The sequence below is a fragment of the Somniosus microcephalus genome, chromosome 26 (assembly GCF_052327205.1).
Source record: "Somniosus microcephalus isolate GS21.2 chromosome 26, FLI_Smic_1.0, whole genome shotgun sequence".
Classification (NCBI taxonomy): Eukaryota; Metazoa; Chordata; class Chondrichthyes; order Squaliformes; family Somniosidae; genus Somniosus; species Somniosus microcephalus.
The window spans coordinates 40,451,430-40,470,977 of record NC_141012.1 but is presented as its reverse complement, the minus strand read 5'-3'; the positions used below and the strand labels follow the sequence as shown (position 1 = coordinate 40,470,977).

At 48.1% G+C, this 19,548-nt stretch overlaps 1 protein-coding gene across 2 annotated transcripts in view; it reads left to right on the top strand.

The window, feature by feature from the left end:
• The window catches only part of robo4 (roundabout, axon guidance receptor, homolog 4 (Drosophila)), a 183,740-nt gene that overhangs the window by 138,012 nt on the left and 26,180 nt on the right, over window positions 1–19,548 (top strand). For both annotated transcript variants that reach the window (XM_085968075.1, XM_085968076.1), the window contains exons 15-17: window positions 9,217–9,306; window positions 16,249–16,390; window positions 17,423–17,650. In XM_085968075.1, coding sequence (XP_085824201.1) covers window positions 9,217–9,306; window positions 16,249–16,390; window positions 17,423–17,650 — 460 coding nt within the window. The remainder of the gene's footprint in view (window positions 1–9,216; window positions 9,307–16,248; window positions 16,391–17,422; window positions 17,651–19,548) is intronic.

Genomic DNA, 19,548 nt, shown 5'->3' with positions numbered 1-19,548 from the left:
ACGGGATCGAGCTGGTGCCGTTAGATCAAAACTGCCGTAGAAACCAACGCTAATGTTAAAACATACGGAGCTCAGCGCTCTGTGTGAAGCAACAAACCCTGTTGCTTAGCAACAGCTTCAAAACAGTCGGCGCAGCTTGCAAGCGTCTAGCTGAAGCTGTTGCTTAGCTACAGAGACGCTTGCAGAGCCAGGACTGGAGAAAAGAAGCAACGAAAAGAAAAAAAATTATCTGAACCGACTCTTGGATTTTGCCGGTAGATAGAGCTTTCCGGACATTTAACCTTCGGATAAACGAAAGTTTCCTGTAAATAGATAGCATAAGCAAGGGATTCCCGGTTGCTACCTAATGACCCTGGTTTGTGGATGAAGACAAGCTCAGGCTCCGCTCTGCTGCCCTCCACAGTCTCACATCCTGCTGATTCTCACTATCTGGGTTCAGTCACAAAGAATGGCCATTTATATCATCATCATAATAATAATCAACTTTATTGTCATTGTTAGTGCACAAGTGCAGTACAACGAAATGTAGGCTTGCGGCTCCCGAGAGTGTACATTTAGATTAAGACATTTAAACATTCAACATACATTTGGCTTGTAATACATTAACATAAACATAACCATAATAAAGTGCATTGGCAGATGTGCAGGCTTTAGAGTTTATTTGTGGAGTTCAGTAGGATGACAGCCCTGGGAAAGAAGGATGGCTGGTGCCTGTTAAACGAGGGATGTAATTCCTTCAGGGAAAGAGAGGGGAAAAAAGAGAAAGCTGGAAAATAAACAGGAAAGAATACATATTTAAAAAAATTAATTCTGGGGTTGTGGCAAGTCCAGCATTTATTGCCCATCCCTCACAACCGAGTGGTTTGCAAGGCCACTTCAGGGTCAACCATGTTGGTGCGGGTCTGAAGTCACACATAGGCCAGACCGGGTAAGGACAACAGATTTCCTTCCCTAAAGGATATTAGTAAAACAGCTTTTTTTTTTTACGACAATCCGACAGCTTCATGGTCAAGTTTACTGATGCCAACTTTTTAATTTGCAGATTAAAAAAAAAATGAATTCAACTTCGCGAAGAGCCATGATGGGATTTAAACTCAAATTCACCAGATTATTAGTTCAGGCTACTGGATTACTAGCCCAGTAACACAACCACTACACTACCGTACCCAGGCTATGGAGCTGCATACTGGGCCACATTTTAAAATCAGAAAGGGTGATCACCATTCCCAATGGCTGATACTTGGCAGGTTCTGATCAGCTGGCATCGGAGGCACAGCATGGTGGGCCCAAAGTAGTTCATTGGGCGGCGGTGCCTAGCAACTGACTCTCACTTTTGTTACAGGGTGTGCCATTTGGAATTCTGCAGACAGTTTCCTTGTTGTGTAACTGTACACATGGCCTAACTGAGGAGCCTGAGGCCTAGCTTCAGTGCACTTGTCAATGCGCCACGTTGAGCTGGTGCAGGGAAAAGAAAGGAGACAAAATGCTTAAACCAGAGAGTTAGTGAGCCGTACAGTACAGGAAAGGTCCAAATTCTGATCATTGGTCTGCGTGGAGGGAGCTGATCGCTGTAGTGTATGTACCTTTAAGAGAGAACGACTTTTACAGCTCCTGTATACTGTAGTACCGGCAGTGACCACACCTGTATATAAGCCTTGCGCATGCCTCTGTACCCCCAGTCTTGAGACTACCCTACTCCAGTAAATACCTGTTGATTGTTAAGTTACAGCATCCGTGAAAAACATCATACTCTCAGAATCACGGATCTAACAGTGGCGACGAGTGTCGATTCGAATCTACCTGCAACTCTGCATTTCCCTTCGAGGATTCGCTCCGGAAGGGCGGTGGAAGAAAGTCGAGGCCAGAAACACGGGCGTCGACCACGAGCAACTGCCCAGTCGTCCGGCAGAGAGTGAACATTGCAGGGGAGGCTGTGGAGAGCCGAGCTTGGTTCCCCAGGCACGACGATCAGCAATAGACTGACGACAGGTACAGCGCAGACCCTTCCCGGACAGCGGCGGCTGGAGCCGACCGACGGCGGAGAGAAAGCCGAGCAGCGTCGACGGGGTAAGACAGAGGGTGAAGTGCACAGGGCGCAGCCGGGGGTTGGAAACCGAGCGGCGTCGAGGAAAAACAAAACGGAGAGAGAGAGGGTAAAGCAACAGCCGGGTTCAGGACCGAGCAGCGGAAACGGGAAAGGCGCACAAAAAAAAAACGCGCAGAGCACAGCCTGGGCTCAAGGGCTGAACAGTGTCCGCAGGGCGAGCGCGGGAGACGCCATTGAGCCACGGAGAAGAAGGAAGAGCGCGGGAGACGCCACTTTTAGAAGCCGCAGCGGAGAAGAAGGGAGAGCGCGGGAAGGAAGGAAAGCGCAGGAGATGCCATTTTGTGCCAGTGGAGAAGAAGGGGAAGCGCGGGAGACGCCATTTTTGACTGTTAAATCACACCCAGGGATGCCGAAGAGTGGCAGTATCTCTACGTTCGACAATGAAGTCGAAGATTGGGCGACATATGTGGAACGTATTGAGGTGTACTGCAGGGCAAATGAAGTGCCAGATGCTAGGAAAGCACTGGTTTTGTTAAATTCCATGGGTGCAAAAACTTATGGGTTACTGCGAAACCTAATAACCCCAGAGAAGCCTGTGGACAAGAATTTCGAAAACATAGTAGAAATCCTACAGGACCACTTAAACCCCACACCACTGCTGATAGCAGAATGATTTAAGTTCCATAAAAGGAACCAAAACAAAGACGAAAGCAATGCTGAGTACCTAACGGAACTGCGCAAGTTATCGAAACACTGCCAGTTTGGAGCGGGACTAGCAGATACGTTAAGGGACAAGTTTGTGTGTGGGCTGCAAAGTGAAGGAACCCAGAAACGGCTTCTATCAGAAAAGGATCTTACGCTGGACAAGGCTTTCAGTATGGCAGTATCACACGAAGCAGCCGCAAGGGGCGCTGCAGAGATACAACGGAGACCGCAAGAATATGGCACCAATGAAATGTCCTATGGAACAGGGAAGTGCTATCGCTGCGGCAGAACAACACATGACCAGAAGGATTGTTGGTTCAAGGACCAAGTGTGCAGACAGTGTGGAAAAGCAGGACACATAGCAAGCGTCTGCAGGTCTGGGAAGAAAACCAACAGTAAGAAATCTCCACAGGAGAAGTACAAAAAGGTACACCAGGTGATGGACAGTAGTTCAGACGAACAGAAAAGTGACACAGACTCCGGAAGCAAGGAGCTGGGTTGTCTGAAACTACATAAGGTAACCAAAATGGAGGATCACCAGACTATCTGGGTTACACTCAAGATAGACAGAGTCCAAGTGAAAATGGAATTGGACACAGGATCAGCCCTAACAGTCATAAACCAAAGGGACTACAAGCGGCTATTTTCACATATACCCTTGAAAGCTACAGAGATTGTCTTGAAGACGTACACAGGGCAAAAAGTCTACCCCAAAGGAAAAATAAGGGTGAAAGTGATATATAAAGGCCAGGAAATACCTAAAATGGATATATGTATTGCCAGATGGAGGACCACCACCGCTAGGACGTGAATGGATCCGGAAGATACAATTAGATTGGCATTCCATACAGGCACTGAAGGTTGAGGCCAAAAAGGATGATGACGTCACACCTGGACGACTGTCAAAGATGCTAACTGATGCAAAAGAAGTGTTCCAGGAGGGACTCGGAACACTAAAAGGCATAACAGCAATGATTAAAATAGAGGAAAATGCAAGCCCAAAGTTTCTTAAGGCCAGACCAGTGCCTCATGCGATCAGACCAGCTGTCGAAGCAGAGCTGGAAGGGTTGGAACGTTCAGGAGTACTGTCCAAAGTAGACTGGAGCGGGTGGGCTACACCCATCGTTCCTGTAATGAAGAGGTCGTTGAGTAATACGCCTGGGGAACCAAAGAAGGTCCGCATCTGTGGGGATTTTAAGGTGACAGTGAACCCAGTCCTTCACACGGTACAATATCCGCTTCCACGAATTGAGGATATTTTCGCCTCGCTATCTGGAGGTAAACACTTCACCAAAATTGATCTAGCCCAGGCGTACTTGCAAATGGAGGTAGAAGAAGCCTCAAAACAATACCTTACGATTAACACTCATAAAGGTCTCTATCAATACAACCGGCTGGTGTTCGGGGTAGCATCGGCTCCGGCTATTTGGCAAAGGGCAATGGATCAAGTCCTGCAAGGGATTCCAGGGACCCAGTGTTATTTGGACGACATCCTGGTCATGGGCGAAAATGACAGTGATCACCTCGTCAACTTGGAGAAGGTGCTCACCAGATTAAAGGAGTTTGGGCTACGAGCTAATCGCCACAAGTGCGAGTTTTTCCAGAAACCGATCTCGTTTTGTGGCCACGTCATCGATGAAGAGGGGTTACATAAGTCCCCTGAAAAGATTGAGGCAGTAGTCAAGGCTCCAGCACCGGAAAATGTGTCACAACTGAGGTCGTTCCTCGGGCTGGTAAACTACTACCATAAGTTCTTACCAAATTTGTCCACGGTATTACGTCCACGGTATTACACCCACTGAACACCCTACTGCAAACAGGGGTACCATGGAAATGGAATGGCGAACGTAGACGAGCTTTCCAGAAGTGTAAAGAATTGATCACATCAAAAGAGGTGTTGGCCCATTTCAGCCCAGCACTACCAATTCGTTTGGCATGTGATGCATCACCCAATGGTATTGGAGCGGTGCTGTCGCACAAATTCCCAGACGGGTTGGAGAGGCCAGTAGCCTTTGCGTCTCGGTCACTAACCTCAGCCGAGCGCAACTACGCCCAGATTGACAGGGAGGCCCTCAGCCTAGTATGGGGAGTAAAAAAATTCAACCACTATCTGCATGGGCAGAAGTTCACCTTGCTGACTGACCACCAACCACTTGTCTCCATCTTTAATCCTAAGAAGGGCGTTCCAGTGATGACTGCACAACGGTTACAAAGATGGTCCCTGTTTCTAGGGGCGAATCAATATGAAATAGAATATAAAGGCACGAAACAGCATGGAAACGCTGATGGGCTATCGCGCCTGCCACTGCCTATGGTGGAGGAAGCACCAGCAGTGGACCCTATCGAGATATTTTATTCGTCAATAATTGAACGATTGCCTGTAACGAACGCGGATATAGAGAAGGAGACCCGCAATGATCCGACGCTGTCTCGGGTATATGATTTGACGGTGAGGGGATGGCCAACACATGGTGACTCACTGTTGCCAGCATTCTCATCCAGAAGAGAACAGCTGTCAGTATGCCAGGGGACAGTGATGTGTGGATCCCGAGTGGTGATTCCACCCACGTTAAGGGAGAGAGTGCTAAATGAGCTACATGAAGGTCATCTGGGGGGAGTGAAAATGAAAAGCCTTGCTAGGGCTTATGTATGGTGGCCGGGAATCGATCAACAAATCGAAGACCTAACCAAGAGCTGCTCAGGATGCCAGAAGGTCCAAAATGCACCACCACATGCCCCTCTACACCCATGGAAGTGGCCCTTCTCTCCATGGCAACAGGTGCATATTGATTTCGTTGGTCCATTCATGGACTCAATGTTCTTAATAGCAGTGGATGCTCATTCGAAGTGGCCTGAGGTGATAAAAATGTCCTCAACCACTACAGAGAAAACGATTGCAGTCCTACGGACCATATTTGCCAGAAACGACTTGCCAGAGCAGATTTGCTCTGATAATGGACCACAGTTTGTGTCCGAAGAGTTTTGAAAATTTATGAGAAGGAATGGGGTAAGGCATTACACATCCGCCCCGTATCATCCAGCCACAAATGGATTGGCTGAGAGGTTCGTACAAACCTTTAAGAAGGCGATAAAGGCCATGTGCGACGATGAAATTCCACTACAGCATAAGGTGGACAATTTCTTATTAGCCTACCGAAACGCGACACATGCAGTTACCAACCAGACCCCGGCCATGATGTTCTTTAACCGAAGGTTGCAATCTCGTCTGGACTTGCTTAGACCAAATGTGCGAAGAAATGTTGAGGATAAACAATTCCAGCACATCAATGAGAAGCCGACAAGGAGCTTCAATGTAGGACAACCAGTCTTGACCCGTGACTACCGAACAGAGAAATGGCAACCCGGAACGATATGCACACGGCAGGGGCCATTAATGTACACAGTGGATGTCAGGGAGAACATTGTGAGATGCCACGTTGATCAGATCTTAGCGTCACAGGAACGAGTCAACCCCATGTCTTGCGTACCTGGGAATGAACCCGACACACCGGTAGCATCTACCTCTGAACCAGTAGCAGTGGAACCCAATGAACTAACCGATGAAAAGGGGTCAGAATCGCCTCCGCGCCAAGAACAAGAACCTCAGGAAAGGCGCTATCCCGAAAGGATCAGGAAGCCGCCTCAAAGACTGAATCTATAAATGGACTATTGTTGTTTAATGTACATGTTAAAGTGTTAATTGTTATTTGAATATTATGGGTACTAATCTAAAAGGGGAGGAATTGTAGTGTATGTACCTTTAAGAGAGAACTACTTTTACAGCTCCTGTATACTGTAGTACCGGCAGTGACCACACCTGTATATAAGCCTTGCGCATGCCTCTGTACCCCCAGTCTTGAGACTACCCTACTCCAGTAAATACCTGTTGATTGTTAAGTTACAGCATCCGTGTGGTTATTGAAAAACATCATACTCTCAGAATCATGGATCTAACAATCGCAGCGTGTTCCAGCAGCGGCTTTATATTTTGGCCGGGTGGAGAATCGGCTCGGGTTCCTGCTCCTGATCACTGTCCTCAACAATTCCTGCTGCGAGTGCCTGTGTTCAGATGTCAGGTGGGGACAGGGTTGGGGATCGGCCATGGCGCCTGTAATGGTTGAGAAGCCTGCCCCCACTCATTGGCTCGGCTCTCAAATTTCCCCTCGCTTGGGCCCAGTACTGGAGGATTGCGAATGGCCCGTGAATCCTTTCCCCAACAAGGAGTCAACAGTTTCAGAAAAGGAAAATGAGTAAAAAAAAACTGATGGAGAGGAAGGTGGGAACAAATGGACGCAGAGAGGACGAGACAGTTCCTGTTTATGCATGTCCTTTGTTTTAACCCACAGCACTCTGTACAAAGGAGGAGACCGTCCCCTGCCTCCCCTATCCTCAGAGTGCAGCACTGAGAGCTGGTGGAATCAGTGCCTTTGTTTCAAACCCTTCTCTCTTCCAAAAAAAGCCCCTGATTTGTTTGCCCGTGTTTCCACAGTAACTATTATTGATAATTACCCTGAACTGTGAAGATTAGGTTATTAATGGAGACAGCTGGGATCACGCTGTGTGACATTAGAGTACAAACTGCAGTTAAATTAGACAATCAATTATTTTAACCTGTTTATTATAACTATTTTAACCCATTAATTTTAGCTTGTTTTACTCGTTCATCTTAACCCATTATGTTAAGCTATTTATGTTGATCCATTTATTTAATCTCTTTATTTTAACCTGTTCAACCAATTTTGTTTAACCCGTTTGTTTAACTTGTTTATTTTGACCTGTTTATTTAAACTGTTAAACCTCTTTATTTTAACCTGTTTACTTTAACCCGTTTGTTTATTCGGTTATTTTAACTGCCTTTGTTGAGATTGGACGGAGAAGTTTCACGTGAACACATTAACCAATCCAAAAACTATAAGCTTTGCAAAGCCTTCTCCTAGTCACTGAAGGTTTGTTCTATGTGCTCAGTTTCTGAGCTGTGAATTTCTTTTTGAAGTCTTAGCCTGTGTTGCAATTCATGGAACATTTTCACATTTTGTACAGGGCGACTGGCTCCCTGAAGGGCACGAGATTCTTTGGTATTCTTACAGAAAAAGTGGGGGGGGGGGGGCGCCGATAAAACAATGTTATGGAACCATTCCTTTGGACACTCGGGAAGTGGCCTGATTTCCCAAATGGCCAATCTGGCCTTACACAACAGAATTTATAATGTAGGATGTAAAGCCAGTTACTCTGGAGTTTTGCTTGATTTTACCTTGTAAGTGTTACCTTGTACCTTGGGGCGAGGGAAGGAAGCTCGTAGACCCTTAGTGAGGTGGATGAAGGGACATCGTAGACCCTTGGTGAGCTGGATGAAGGGACATCATAGACCCTTAGTGAGGTGGATGAAGGGACATCATAGACCCTTGGTGAGCTGGATGAAGGGACATCGTAGACCCTTGGTGAGGTGGATGAAGGGACATCGTAGACCCTTGGTGTGCAAGAAAACCTTTAAACACCCTGGGCAGGAATTTAACTCAGGAGGCGGGACTACAACTTTCGGGGTTGTAGTCCCGCCTCCATCGAGATGCAGCCAATCCACGCGATTTTAACTTGATTGACCTTGTTGAGCCCGCCCAGCGGGCTCAGCAGTCCAATTAAGGGCCACCCGGCAACAGGTGACGTCACAGACTGAAATTTCATCTGTCAAGAGCTTTTGACAGATGAAATATCAGTGTTTCACAGCTGTTTGAAGCTGTCAAACACTGACAGTCTTCTAACCTGAGTCCTTCTCCACAGACTCAGTTAGAAATCGCTCTTGCACAGAAAGCTGCAGGCTGTCACTTTTGACAGTTCGCAGCCATTCTGCTTTCTGTGCCGGTGAGATGAGGGACTCCCGGAACCTAAAGGAAGGCTGAAAAGGTAAGAAAAGGTATGTAAAACTTATTTACACACTTTAGACACACCAAACACACTTACCTTTGCACTCATGCACACATCATTCACCTGAACACCGACATCTCGACCCCTCCAAGTCCTTCAACCCGACGGCCCGCCTCCTCTAACTTGGCGTGGTTTGGAGCCGTCGGGAATCCCACACTTCAACATCAAAAATAGAGATTAGGCTAAAAACTGCCTGTTAACTACCTGTTAACAGGCAGTTAATTGGCACTAATCCCTTCCCGCCTCGGGTAGGCGGGTCCCAGTGCGGGACGGGTACCCGCCTCCTTTGAAACTGGCATGGAGGTGGGTTTGGGTGCGGGAAGGGATCGGGACCACTGATTTCGGGATTTTAAACCCCCACCCACCCCATGCCTCTAATCCCGACTCCACGGCCCAATGAAAATCCTGCCCCCTATCTTCAGAAAGTTAAGTGTGTTGAGGTAAAGTCTACGATCGACTGGTTTGTACCTGCTCTGTGGAAGCAGGGGGACTGACACGCTTATCATTTATAGCCTTTCACTGAGTTCTTTTGCTTCCACCTCTAGGAAATAATGGATCTGTAATTACTGTCAGTCGGAACCCAACCACAGGGAACGTGTCTGGCCCCATCACCAGCCCAGGATGCAACCGCAAAGGTAAAGCCACCAACACTATCTTTCTAATGATGGAAATGACTTTCATGTTAGGGAACTTGCCCAATGAGGCCAGAATATATCTGGGAAGGGTGTAGATTGAGGCACTACTCTAGAGGTGGCGGTGTCCAGAGAGCATTGCGCCACATTCATGTAGGATATGGGTTCATAGCTGCAATTTCTCGCTCTCAATTGGTGGTTAGGGGGCCAGGGTAGGCACTACTTACTGAATGGGAAGGGAGGGACAGTTAGCTGAGCTGTTCCAATAACATTGGCTAAACCAAAAGTGAATAAAACAGGAAGTGGGTAGCATCAGTTAGAATGTGGCCCTTTCCATTCGAAGCTCACATGGCCTGAGGACGGACTTCTCTCTCTCTCTCTCTCTCTCTCCCTGCTGACCGTAAGGACCCTGCAGGAAACGAGTTAGGGGCAATCGGTGTCATTTGAGTTTCGAGTGGGCAATGTAGAGAGAGATTTATTCTGTATCCAACCTACAATATATTTGACCTGGCATGTTCAGAGAGGTGTGTTACACTGATAGCACTGATGTTCCTCACCCTGAGAAGTAACAAAAGTACATTTACCACCTGCCAACAACTGAAACTCTCTCCTAATCCGTCCAATGTCAAAGTAAAGGCCTTAGAACAAAAGTGAAATGTCCATCCTGCAGTGTCCACAGCACTGACCCATATTCTGCTCTGATTCTTATTTAACATGACACAGAATTTCAAATCTTATTATCATTTCAATATTTTCTCCTGCTTTTCCATCTCCTGAAGACATTGGCCCAGAAATTAGGATCGGGGGCTTGCCGCGCGTGCAAGCCCCCGATGTGCACTTACCCAGCGCGCCGACAGCTGAAGCCTGGGACTGCTTGGAATTCCTGTCACTGGCCCGGTTCAGCTCCCGGCGCGCTGTGCTTGCCTGATCCAGCGGCGTAGTTAGTGCGATGTGCCGGCTGGGATCAGGTGAGCACTGGGCAGCCAATCAGGGGAGGGGAAACTTCATTCATGAGTTTGATAGTAAGAACTGTCAAACTCATGAAAACTACGGGCGCCCAAAACACTACTTAAACTTTAAATAAAATTTTAAAAAACATGCCACTAATTAAATGAACTATAAATAACTTTAAAAACTATTTTAAACAATTAATCACATTTTTGAAAAAAATAATTTTTTAAGAAATCGGGTCTAAAAATAAACTTACCTTACTGTAAAGTCCTTAAAAACAATAAAGCTGTGGAAAAATGTTATCATTTTAAATAATAGACCACTTACCTTAAAGAATCAAGTCCTTACGCCTCCTTTTTACATTTCTAAAAGGTTCAGGCCCTTACACACGGGCAAACCTGTCAAAAAGAAGGAAGTTCAACGCGTGCGCGCAGAGCCCTGCGCACACGCGTTGGACCTCTGAACCCCTTGGAGGAAATGCCGGTTTCCCGCGCATGCGCTGTGCATGCTGAAATCCCGTCCGTACTCACGCATTGGGACCGGAATTACTGGCCCATTGAGTCATGGATGTTACCACGCCCAGTCCTCCATACTTCACCCAAGGTAGCCATTCTTCATGTGTGAGTTATTTGACTTGCAACCTGAGCCACTCAAGGCTGAAGCGTTTGCAACCATCTTCAGCCAGAAGTGCCAAGTGGATGATTCATATTGGCCTCCTCCTGAGGTCCCCACCATCACAGAAGCCAGTCTTCAGCCAATTTGATTCACTCCACGTGATATCAAGAAATGGCTGAGTGCACTGGATACAGCAAAGGCTGTGGGCCCCAACTACATCCCGGCTGTCATGCTGAAGACTTGTGCTCCAGAACTAGCCGTGCCTCTAGCCAAGCTGTTCCAGTACAGCTACAACACTGGCATCTATCCGACAATGTGGAAAACTGCCCAGGTATGTCCTGTCCACAAAAAGCAGGACGAATCCAATCCGGCCAATTACCGTCCCATCAGTCTACTCTCAATCATCAGCAAAGTGATGGAAGGTCTCGTCGACAGTGCTACAAGTGACACTTACTCACCAATAACCTGCTCACCGATGCTCAGTTTGGGTTCCGCTAGGACCACTCAGCTCCAGACTTCATTACAGCCTTGGTCCAAACATGGACAAAAGAGCTGAATTCCAGAGGTGAGGTGAGAGTGACTGCCCTTGACATCAAGGCAGCATTTGACCGAGTCTGGCATCAAGGAGCTCTAGTAAAATTAAATTCAATGGGAATCAGGGGGAAAAGTCTACACTGGCTGGAGTCATACTGAGCACAAAGGAAGATGGTTGTAGTTGTTGGAGATCAATCATCACAGCCCCAGGACATCCCTGCTGGAATTCCTCAGGGCAGTGTCCTAGGCCCAACTATCTTCAGATGCTTCTTCAATGACCTTCCCTCCATCCTAAGGTCAAAAGTGGTGGTGTTCACTGATGATTGCACAGTGTTCAGTTCCATTCGCAACTCCTCAGACAATGAAGCAGTCCATGCCCGCATATAGCAAGACCTGGATGACATTTAGGCTTGGGATGATAAGTGGCAAGTAACTTTTGTGCCACACAAGTGCCAGGCAGTGATTATCTCCAACAAGCGAGAGTCTAACCACCTCCCCTTGACATTCAACGACATTACCATCGCCGAATCCCCCACCATCAATATCCTGGGGGCCACCATTGACCAGAAACTTAACTGGACCAGCCACATAAATACTGTGTCAGAGGCTGGGTATTCTGCGGTGAGTGTCTCGCCTCCTGACTCCCAAAGCCTTTCCACCATCTACAAGGCACAAGTCAGGAGTGTGATGGAATACTCTCCACTTGCCTGGATGAGTGCAGCTCCAACAACACTCAAGAAGCTCGACACCATCTAGGACAAAACAGTCCACTTGATTGGCACCCCAAACACGCCCTTAAAACACATACTCCCTCCACCAACGGCGTACCGGGGCTGCAGTGTGTACCATCTACAAGATGCACCGCAGCAACTCGCCAAGACTTCTTCGGCAGCACCTCCCAAACAGGCGACCTCTACCACCTAGAAGGACAAGGGCAGCAGGCGCATGGGAACATCACCACCTCCAAGTTCCCCTCCAAGTTACACACCACCCTGACTTGGAAGTATATCGCTGTTCCTTCATTGTTGCTGGGTCAAAATCCTGGAACTCCCTCCCTAACAGCACTGTGGGAGTACCTTCACCACACGGACTGCAGCTGTTCAAGATGGCGGCTCACCACCACCTTCTCCAGGGCAATTAGGGATGGGCAATAAATGCTGGCCTTGCCAGCGATGCCCATATCCCATAAACGAATAAAATAAAACTCATGTTCTTTTCCAATGGGGTCACTGGATAGTGATCAGGAGTTGGATTGCGAGCGAGATTTTTCCCTCTAGCTACATCAAAACCCCTCTCGCCTGGGCTGATAGACCAGTTCCAGGCGTAAGCCCCAATATTACCTGAACAATCATTAACAAGTGCCCCCCTCTTTCAAGAAGATCACCACTGAAATGACTGGACCATCCAAACTAAAAGTGCTGCCACTTAATAGGGAGCGGCGCTCGGTCCCACCGCGCAGCGACCAAAGTCCGAATTAGTGGCCCCAAAAATGAATCGACTCACAATCCCGATGGTTACGCTGTGATGATGTCAGATCGTGCTCTCCAGCATTGAACCCGCCTGAGTTTGCAGGATCACTGGCCTCTCATTTGTGCCCAGTTGCCCCTTGCTCTCAGAAACGGCTGCAGTCATCCACCCGGAGGGTGACTGGGGGGGGAGGGGGCGGGGGAGGTTGCTCAGGCCACCTGGCCGAGACCCCGCTGGTGGGATCTGCCCACGCCCTTGTGGCAGCCGGTGCGTCTCCCCTCACTCGACATGCCGACTGGCCCCGGGTCCTGACCAAGGAGCAGGAACAAGCAGTTCAGGGAGTCTCTGACCCTGGGCCATCATTGGTCTGTGTGAGGGATGTACATCATTTACACACTGGTGCTCCCTGAGCCACAATCCTGTCAGATCCCCATAATCAGAACCGCCACGTCTTCTTTCCAAGTCAGTTGGTTGCGTTGTCACCTCGGAGTCAGCGTAGGTGATTTGTTCAAGCCCCCCACTCCAGGATTCGAGCACCTAATCGAGGCTGCCACTCCAGTGCAGTTCTGAAGCAGTGCTGCAGTGTCTGAGGTGCTGTCTTTCGGATGAGGCATTACCCTGAGCTGTGTATGCTAGTTCTGTATGTAGGGATTTGTCCTCAATTAATAGCACCAAAGATATTAATCGCTGCTGTTTATGGGATGTTTCTGAGATGTGATAAGGTAACAGTCTTTCAAAATTCTTCGCCCCATGCAGTTGCTACCTTCTGCCTCTAGAGCGCAGCACCATCACACGGTTGCTCTGTTAACCCGATATTTAATTTCCTTTCTCTGCTCGTCTCCTAATGTGACTGGAGTAGAGTTCCACAGGTACGAGCCGCTCTCCAGTCACGTGGATGTCTAGACAGTGAGTGCCAGCACGGTATTTGACCATGGGGATATCACAGCTAAGCCTAGTCCTGATCTCAGCCAGCATCCAGCTTGAATCACTGAATAATGAACAGGAGTTTGAATTCTGGTCATTCGTTCCTCTCCTTAGCTCAGATCTGCCACGTCTCGCTCATGTTGGTTTAAATATTTAACCTATTTGAATGTATCTCATTCATTATGTTTATCTTAAAAATAAACCATGTGTTGGTGTAGGGGTTACAGGGATCGGGTGGTATATGTGTCGGTGCAGGCTCGATGGGCCGAAATGGCCTCTATCTGCACTGTGGGGTTTCTGTGATTCTGTGATTCTGTGATACATATGGCAACATCTAGAGTAAATGGGCAATATATAGAAAGTCATTGAGTCATAACGGCACAGAAGGAGGCCATTCGGCCCATCGAGTCCGTGCCGGCTCTCTGTAGAGCAATCCAGTCAGTCCCATTCCCCCGCTCTATCCCCGTAGCCCTGCAAGGTTAGTTCCCTCAAGTGCCTATCCAGTCTCCCCTTGAAAACATCGAGTGTTTCCGCTTCCACCACTTCCGTCGGCAGCGAGTTCCAGGTCATCACCACTTGCTGCATAAAAAAGGACATAGTATAATTTGTTTTTTTTAAGGCAGCATATATAGACAGCACGTAGGGCAGTATATAGTTACAAAGGGTAGCTTTAAGGATAGTATACATAAAGTGCAGTATTTAATTATATACGAAGCATATAGGGTGGGATATAATGCTTAGAGTATGTAGGTACTTTGTGCAATATATAGACCAATATAGTTGCATAGGTTAACATATCATTATACTGTGATTGGATTAATTCAAAAGCTCCATAAAACAAGTGATTTATTTTAATCTGCACACAAACAGGGAATTAATCGTTCCAGACAGACAGATGGAGCTATTAACTCTCCTCTTATGCTCCTCCCCATTATTGGCACCAACCCCAATTCTGGAGTCGGTGCTGTAAGATTTATGAGGTGGCACTGGGCTCCCTCTGGCACTGCCGAGTGCCATGGTGAGATGTGGTCTCCACGGGCAGAACGGCGGCGAGTATAAACACGTCCACCGGAGAGTGGGGCCGCCATCTGTTCTGGCCAACAGTTTGTCTGGTGTGTGCTGGCCTGGATGGACCTTCCCGATCGTTCCTTGGTTGCTATGGTGCTGTGGACTGGAGTTGACCGTAGCCAGCAGCCTCAAGCCATTTCTTGAAGCCATTCAGGAATATAGTGGTAGCTATTTACAAGCTCAGGTTAAGGTGATGAATAGCAGTAGCGAAAAATTGGCACAAAGAAGTGTGTTGTATTTATATATCTGGGAAAAAGGGGAATGAAAAGAATTGACCTTTGGATAAAACCTCCCAATCAACAAGAAGAATCGATGTAACATCATCAGTTTTGATTGGCTCTGTGCAACAGTAGTTTTTTCAGCCATTCCTGGGATGTGGGCATTGCTGACAAGGTCATTTATTGCCCATCCCTAATTGCCTTCAAGAAGGTGTTGGTGAGCCGCCCTCTTGAACCGCCGCAGTCCGTGTGGTGAAGGTGCTCCCACAGTGCTGTTAGGGAGGGAGTTTCAGGATTTTGACCCAGTGACGATGAAGGAACAGTGATATATTTCCAAGCCAGTTCAGGAGAGAGAGAGAGAGACCTACACCATCACTTACTCTTCCTGCTAAAGACGCAATAAGATCTCTGGAGTGTCAACTTTGGCTCAGTGGGTCGCCCTCTCACCTCTGAGTCAGAAGGTTGTGGGCTTAAGTCCCACCCCAGAGGCTTGAGTGCAAAATCTAGCTGACACTCTAGTGCAGTAGTGAGGGCGTGCTGCTCTGTCGGAGGTGCTGTCTTTCAATTGAGGCGTTTAACCAAGGCCCCGTTTGCCCTCTCGTGGGCGTAAAAGATCCCATGGCACTATCCGGAAAAGAGCTGGGGAGTCCTGGCTGATATTTATCCTTCAACCAACACCACCAAAACAGACGATCTGGCCATTATCATGTTGCTGTTTGTGGGACCTTGCTTTGCACAAATTGGCTGCTGTATTTCCTACAACAGTGACTCCACTTCAAACGTACTTCATTGGCTGTAAAGCGGTTTTGGACGTCATGAGGTCGTGAAAGTCGCTGTAGAAATGGAAGTTCTTTCTTTTGGAGTGGTCAGTACTGTTCACCATTACGCTAGGATATTATAGTGTATTTATACTAACTGGTTTTTGCCTCAACTTTGTGCGATTTGAAAATGAGATTGCTCTTCAGTATTTAAGTTGGCATTAACGATGTAACATTGTGTTGACACCTTATATGGCGGAGAACAACATCGCTAAGGAAGTGACATCATGTCAGCTGGGTCTGTACATTATAATGGGAGGACCAAGCTGGATAGTTATGCCTGGATTGGGTATCCAAATGCCATTGTCTACTCCTGTCCTGTGTTCCTAACCTCTCTGTCTCGTTGGCAGGTGATGGGAAGAAGGTGATGAAGACTTTCTGTTCTCCAAAGATCCAGCATCACAGTTTTGGGCTAAAACTGGTGGATGCTCTCCCACCTCCTCCACCTCTCCCTGTAGAGGAACCTGGGCAAGTCCAGGGCACAGAGGAAAGGTAAGGACTGTTCCATAGTACTGAGAAAAATGGGGGCGGATAGAAGAAGGGGAACCACATTTACTTAGCCTCAGGAAACACTACAGTTTAAAAATAAGACTGATACAACTGACCATACCACTCACAACCCCAACTCTGTCACCAGATTAGAGGGGGAAGGGTAGTGATGGTGCTATAATTTGCCTAAGCTAGAGAGGGGAAAGATCAGCCTGATGTCTATCCAATGACCATTACTGGAAGTTGTATGTCTGTGGGTGTTGGGTGAGAATAGGAATGGACTTGCCTGCTGAGTGTACGCTCCCCATTCAAACATTCCGCTGACACTCACTACCTTGGTTTACATGTGGAAGGAAATCTGGCAAGGTACAGGATACCTTTCCTCCGGTAGGGGATCCAGAACAAGGGGGCATCATCTTAAAATTAGAGCCAGGCCGTTCAGGAGTGAAATCAGGAAGCCCTTTATCACACAAAAGGTAGTGGAAATCTGGAACTCTCTCCCCAAAAGGCTGTGGATGCTGAGGAACAATTGAAATTTTCAAGGCTGAGATTGATAGATTTTTGTAAGATAAGACGATCAAGGGATATGGATCAAAGACCGGTAAATGGGTTTGAGGTGCAGCTCAGCCACGATCTAACTGTATGGCCGAAGAGGATCAAGGGGCTGAACAACAACACCTTGCATTTATATAGTGCCGTTAACGTAGTGAAACGACCCGAGGCGCTTCACAGGAATGTTATCAAACAAACTTCGACACCGAGCCACATAAGGAGATATTAGGTGGCTGATGATGCGTCATCAAATGATGTCATCAGACCCGCCTAATGGCCAAAAGCTTGGCCAAAGAGGTAGGTTTTAAGAAGCATCTCAAAGAAAGAGAGGTAGAGAGACGGAGAAGTTGAGGGAGGTCTACTCCTGTTTCTATCTTCCTATGAGGGCAATAGGCATCCATTCCTCAGCATGAGGCTCTTCAGGAAGGGCAGTTGTGGGAAGATTGAAGGGAAAGGCTCACTTGCATTGGTGTTTTCTTTCAGGCCGAGCAAATCTTCAAAGATTTCAGAATCAAGCACGGTCTCGCCAGGAACAACGAGGGTGGAAAGCTGGTCTCCTCCGGGAGACGACGAGTTGTCTTATCCGAACACGTGCTACAGCCGTCTCTCCACTGCCACCCCCTCGCTGTCAACAAACGATGACTCTGAAAATGGCCTCCGGCCAGAGCAAGTAGCTCAGTACCTGGAGCTGCCAGACAAGTATAACCAAAGGTTTGAGCCGGAGCCTTCACGAGTTTCCTAAGTTCTGTTACTTTCCACTAGAACATGTCTGGAAAAGAGAAGTCTGAGGGGCGACCTACCAGAAGTCTTTAATATTATGAAGGGGCTTGATAGGGTAGACGCAGAAAAGATGGTCCCACTTGTGGGGGGAGACCGAAACTTGGGGGTCATGAATATAAGATAGTCACCAATAAATTCAGTAGGGAATTCAGGAGAAACTTATTTACCCAGAGTGTGGTTAGAATGTGGAACTCGCTACCACATGGAGTGGTTGAGACAAATAGCATAGATGCTTTTAAGGGAAAGCTAGATAAACACATGAGGGAGAAAAGTACAGAAGGATATGCTGATAGAGTTAGATGAAGTACGGTGGGAGGAGGCTCGTGTGGAGCATAAACACTGGGATGGACCAGCTGGACTGAATGACCTGTTTCTGTGCTGTACATTCCATGTTTTGTCACTAACAACGCAATGATTACCTTCACCTCACTCGGGTGGACTGGTTGCTGAAATTAGCAGGCCTGCCTCTCTTGTGTTTACAGTTAAATCAGAGAATTAAAATTTCTTGTTCTCCAACAAGAAGTATTTATATAGCGCCTTCCACAACCTCGTCCCAGGATGTCCCAAAGCAATTTACAGCCAACAAAGTACTTTTTGAATTGTAGCCACTTTTGTAATGTAGGGAAATGCAGCAGTTAAGTTGCTCACAGCAAGCTCCCACAAACAGTAATGTGATAATGACCAGATTATCTGTTTTTAGTGATGTTGGTTGAGGGATAAATATTGACCAGGACACCAGGGAGAACTCTCCTGCTCTTTTTCAAATTGTGCCATGGGATCTTTTACATTCAACTGAGAGGTTTAACGTCTCATCCGAAAGACGGCACCTCCGACAGTGCAGCACTCCCTCAGTACTGCACTGGAGTATCAGCTTAGATTTTGTTCTCAAGTCGCTGGAGTGGGACTTGAACCCACAACCTTCTGACCCCAGTGACACCGCAGGGAGACAACTCATTTGTCATTGTCCCTGGAGCATGGAAAATTGGGACCTTCTGATTTTGGTGCACTAAACTCACTCACTCTGCATGAGTATGTGGACTGGACCAATGTCCTGCTCCCATACGGACCCAGTGTCCTGCTCCCATACGGACCCAGTGTCCTGCTCCCATACGGACCCAGTGCCCCGCTCCCATACGGACCCAGTGTCCTGCTCCCATACGGACCCAGTGCCCTGCTCCCATACGGACCCAGTGCCCTGCTCCCATACGGACCCAGTGCCCTGCTCCCATACGGACCCAGTGCCCTGCTCCCATACGGATCCAGTGCCCTGCTCCCAGCTCCCATACGGATCCAGTGCCCTGCTCCCATACGGACCCAGTGTCCTGCTCCCATACGGACCCAGTGTCCTGCTCCCATACGGACCCAGTGTCCTGCTCCCGTACGGATCCAGTGTCCTGCTCCCGTACGGATCCAGTGTCCTGCTCCCATACGGACCCAGTGTCCTGCTCCCGTACGGATCCAGTGCCCTGCTCCCGTACGGATCCAGTGTCCTGCTCCCGTACGGATCCGGTGCCCCGCTCCCGTACGGATCCGGTGCCCCGCTCCCATATGGATCCAGTGTCCTGCTCCCATACGGATCCAGTGCCCTGCTCCCATACGGATCCAGTGTCCTGCTCCCGTATGGATCCAGTGCCCCGCTCCCATACGGATCCAGTGCCCCGCTCCCATACGGATCCGGTGCCCCGCTCCCATACGGTTCCAGTGTCCTGCTCCCATACGGATCCAGTGCCCCGCTCCCATACGGATCCAGTGCCCTGCTCCCATACGGATCCAGTGCCCTGCTCCCATACGGATCCAGTGTCCTGCTCCCATACGGATCCAGTGCCCTG